Genomic DNA, 4338 nt, shown 5'->3' on the forward strand with positions numbered 1-4338 from the left:
TCCAAGTTTCATGTAATATATAATCCCGCAATTGAAATACCTTTTAATTAGTAGTAATATTAAAATAAATTTATAAGTAATACTTATAAAGAAACTTGAAGTAATTAATTAATATAAAAAACAACATTAAAAGTCGAAAATTTTATTTTTTTTCATTACTTTTATACCTATATCATTTCTTTACATTAAAATCAAAGCACTAATGACCCACAATTTTGGCTTCGAGCATTGTAATTTTAAGAATCCAGTTTTAAAGAAAAAAACTTTATTGACATCAAATGTTATTTGGGAAAGTCAAAACAACTTTTTATAATCATTATAAAACACAAACAATGTACAATACATAAATGATATGTTTTTACATATTATTTCATTTCTCAAAATGGAATAAATAATACGTTCGGATATTAATGTTAACTTTTCTTCTCTAAAACAAAATGAGACAGATGGGCATATAGAAAAAACTCGACTGATTATTAATTGGATCAATGACTACTCACTACATTCAAATTGTTTTTTTATTATTATTTTTTTATTTTTTATTATTTCTATTTTTGGAATTATCCTGTGTATTTAAGCTTTTTCATTTACAAATTATACAAGAGACTTTTTTTCATCTTCACAGCGTTCTCTCTGAAAATGGAGAACGGCTTTAAAGTTCGAATCACAAGAATGTTTCAATCGCCGTTCAACTCTTGCCGGACAAAACACACCTCCGACGTTGCTGATCAGCCCTTTTTCTTCCCGGAAAACCGCCATCACCGCCAACTCATCGATCTCTTCTCCCCTAAACCTCAACCATTTCGTAAACCCAAACACCAAAACGTCTCCGACAGAAACACTCTATTGCCGGAAGCTACAGATGCCGGAAAACCACACTCTGCTACCATTCCGCCGCCTCTGTTCTACGAAAAGAAATCTAAAAGCACCAAGAAAAAGAAAACCCATTACCGGAAAACCACCAAAAGCCAAGATTTTTCATCTGTTACAGATAATTACTACTACGATTGTTGCAGCACCGATGAAGAAGGTGAAAGCGACGGCGAAACCACTATGTTTTCCTCCCGATCACTTTCCTCCGACTCGTCGGTGTCTTTTCGCAAAAACAGAGAACGACGATTGACGCAGAAAAAACCCAAGAAAAGCCGCGGTGGTCGTGGATGCAAGGATCTTAAAGCTACTGATGTAATCCCATTGAAGAGTAAAGGCAAATTCATCACAGATAGTGTTGCAGTGGTGAAGAAATCGAACGACCCACATGAAGATTTTAGGGTTTCGATGTTGGAGATGATCGTTGAAAGACAAATCTTTGGAGCACGTGATCTTGAGAATCTTTTAGAGTGTTTTCTTTCACTTAATGCGCAAGAACATCACAGAGTTATCTTTGAAGTTTTCACTGAGATTTGGGAGACTCTTTTTTCCGACTGGCTTTGATTCAATGGCCCTGTTTTGTTCTTCATTTTTTAGCTCTGTTTTCATATTTAACTTTGGTTAATTATTGTTATCCTAATTAAAGAAAAATAGTTTACATCAAGTAATTAACTTTGATAGTTGGGTTAGTTCGTTTGTTTTTCGTTATCGAACTTAAAAAAAAATATATAAGATACAAACTTATTTTTCGGAATCTTGTAAACTATGAAACTTAAAAAAAATGGAATCATAAAACTTATGCACATAAAAAAGTTGTTATTTGCATGGTTTTAGATGATTTTGTTGGATTCATAAATCAAAAGTTGTTAGATTTTGACTTATTTTCAAGTGATTTGAATTCAAACAACTGTTATATAAATTTAAATTTGAAAAAAAAGACATTAATTTAAAATAAAAAATAAACAAATAAATAAATAAATACAATTATTAGATAGTCATCACGTAACAGATTCTATGAAAGCTGTGATTGCATAGTTCTACTATATTTTGGTTCTATTTTTTTTTTTTTTGGTTCTACTATATGTATGTCATTCACATAAATCATATATGTATCTCACTCATATAAATCTTCTAACTTATGAAGATTACACAAAACAATTGGGCCTTCCTGTTTCCATTTAAACTATTCAATCCACATGGTTATGCATTTTAAAATGTCATACAATGTAATATTAAGAAAAACACATCAATTAGTAAATGATTATTTATTGAACTCAAAACATAACAAAATACATAATGCTTATTTTATGTTATTTACAAGGTTTCCGTGAATTTGGACTTTTTGGGAATTACCTGCAAATGAATTGCAATAAAGAAAATAAAGAAGTGCTTTTTCCAAAAAGCAAAAAGTTGCTTTTTATTTAATTTTCTTAAATAAGGTTGACAATCTCTCTCTCTCTCTCTCTCTCTCTCTCTCTCTCTCTCTCTCTCTCTCTCTCTCTCTCTCTCTCTCTCTCTCTCTCTCTCTCTCTCTCTCTCTCTCTCTCTCTCTCTCTCTCTCTCTCTCTCTCTCTCTCTCTCTCTCTCTCTCTCTCATAAAATTCTAAATTATTATGAAATAAAATTCGTAAAATTTCAAATTATTATGTAGGAAAACATAGGGGTGGAATTGGTACGATACCAATTTATTTTCCTTAAATCGTGTACCGTACCAATTATAATTAGTATAAAAAATTTTGTACCGGTACCGTATCAAGTATATTTGGTACCAACTTATTTGGCTACCAACACGTTTGGTTGGTACAAATTGGTAATAATATATATCAACTTCTTTTAATAGTCTATTGTAAGATTTTAAAATAAACAAATACATCGAATAATTTAGACATTTAGAAAGAAAATTAGTTATGCAGTTCTTTTAATTTACAAAAGAATGCTATTAAAAGTAACGTTAAAGTAATCCTTTAATTTTTTTTCTTTAACATGGTAATGACTATTGAGTAATACAACCAAATAACTTATATAAGGTTTTTAAAAATGTAAACACTAAACACTATATATATAAAATATGAATTGGTTGGTACGGTATTACTATGGTATTCAAACTTTTGTACCATTACCGTACCAAGATTGTTCAATTGATACGGTACTACCAACCAAACATGTTGGCTACCAAATATATCGGCTAACAACTTTATTGGTTCGGTTGGTACCATGTTGGTTGGTTTTCTGTGGTACAATTTTGACAGCCCTAGGAAAACATATATAAACATAAACATGAATAAATATTTGATTAAACATCGTATTTGTATTTCTTTTAAATGCTATTTTAAATGTGGTATTTTTCCTGCTCACTATCATTCTTTGTAATATCTACGGAATGACTATGGGTTGAACTTTTAATTTTGTTAGCTTCGAAAATTTCTAACATGTTAGAGAATTCTAATACAAACACGTCATACTTCTTATATGGAAGCTCGTTAGAAACTCACGATATGACTTTGGAAGTGAGTAAAAAACTAAATCATTGGCTTGCTCCTTCGGAAATTCAACATTGCTGTTATCCAATTTGTCAATATACCATTTCATCTTATATATGCACATACAAATGTTCCTTCATGGTGTTTACATGTTAGCAAGGCTTTCATGTTGTTAAACCTTTCTAGCATTATAAGGATAGAAATAAGTGAGGGTTGCGATTCGGAATTAGGTTTAGTGATTGAGATTGAATGTGTTGGTGGAGAAGTATGTGGGAGAGGAATATCATTCACACCCGACATCTAAATGGAGAAACAAAAGTTTAGTTAGGTGTTGTTTGTTTTTTGACTGCAGATCTTCTTGGGCTCTTCTGTCTGCGACGCGCAGACCACGCGTAGACATTGGTCTTCGTAGATTATTTGTTGTTTTAAAAACTGCAGACCTTCAAATGTCTACGCGCCCTCTTCTTGGCGCAGATGTGGACCAGAGTCTTCGGACATCTTCAAGCCTAAAACAACACATATATTTTTATTTTTTTAGTTTTTTTAATTTATATTTATCCCAATTTTATTCATGATAAACAATTTTAAAAAAAAGTTACACTACTTAAAAAGAAAAAGGTTTGACCTCATATACATGACATTTTTGACAAATTTATAAAGAAAAATATTTATTATAATAATGGTCGTTGAAGTTGTTTATATATATATATATATATATATATATATATATATATATATATATATATATATATATATATATATATATATATATATATATATATTTATATATTTTTTGTGTCAAAAGTTTTAAAACATTATTTAATACAGTATCATCAATTTCTTAAGAAAATATTTATGATACGTTTTTAATTGATTTAATTGAAAATTCGAAGTTTATTTCTATCCATTTATGTATTAAATTCTTTAATTTCTAATTACAATGTTTAGATATAACTTTACGACCAAAATTGATGGTTTTATCAAATAT

At 29.8% G+C, this 4338-nt stretch overlaps 1 protein-coding gene across 1 annotated transcript; it reads left to right on the plus strand.

Annotated features, from left to right (window-relative positions):
* Positions 1 to 518: 518 nt before the first annotated feature.
* Positions 519 to 1534, plus strand: LOC111908704 (transcription repressor OFP8). Its single transcript, XM_023904501.3, has one exon. The coding sequence runs from the start codon at positions 640 to 642 to the stop codon at positions 1432 to 1434; it is 795 nt and encodes a 264-aa protein (XP_023760269.1). The 5' UTR covers positions 519 to 639; the 3' UTR covers positions 1435 to 1534.
* Positions 1535 to 4338: the final 2804 nt, after the last annotated feature.

Source organism: Lactuca sativa, chromosome 5 (genome assembly GCF_002870075.4).
Source record: "Lactuca sativa cultivar Salinas chromosome 5, Lsat_Salinas_v11, whole genome shotgun sequence".
Lineage (NCBI taxonomy): Eukaryota > Viridiplantae > Streptophyta > Magnoliopsida > Asterales > Asteraceae > Lactuca > Lactuca sativa.

Excerpts from the sequence above, each read along its gene's own strand:
- LOC111908704 (XM_023904501.3), top strand. The coding sequence starts at position 640 with ATGGAGAACGGCTTTAAAGTTCGAATCACAAGAATGTTTCAATCGCCG.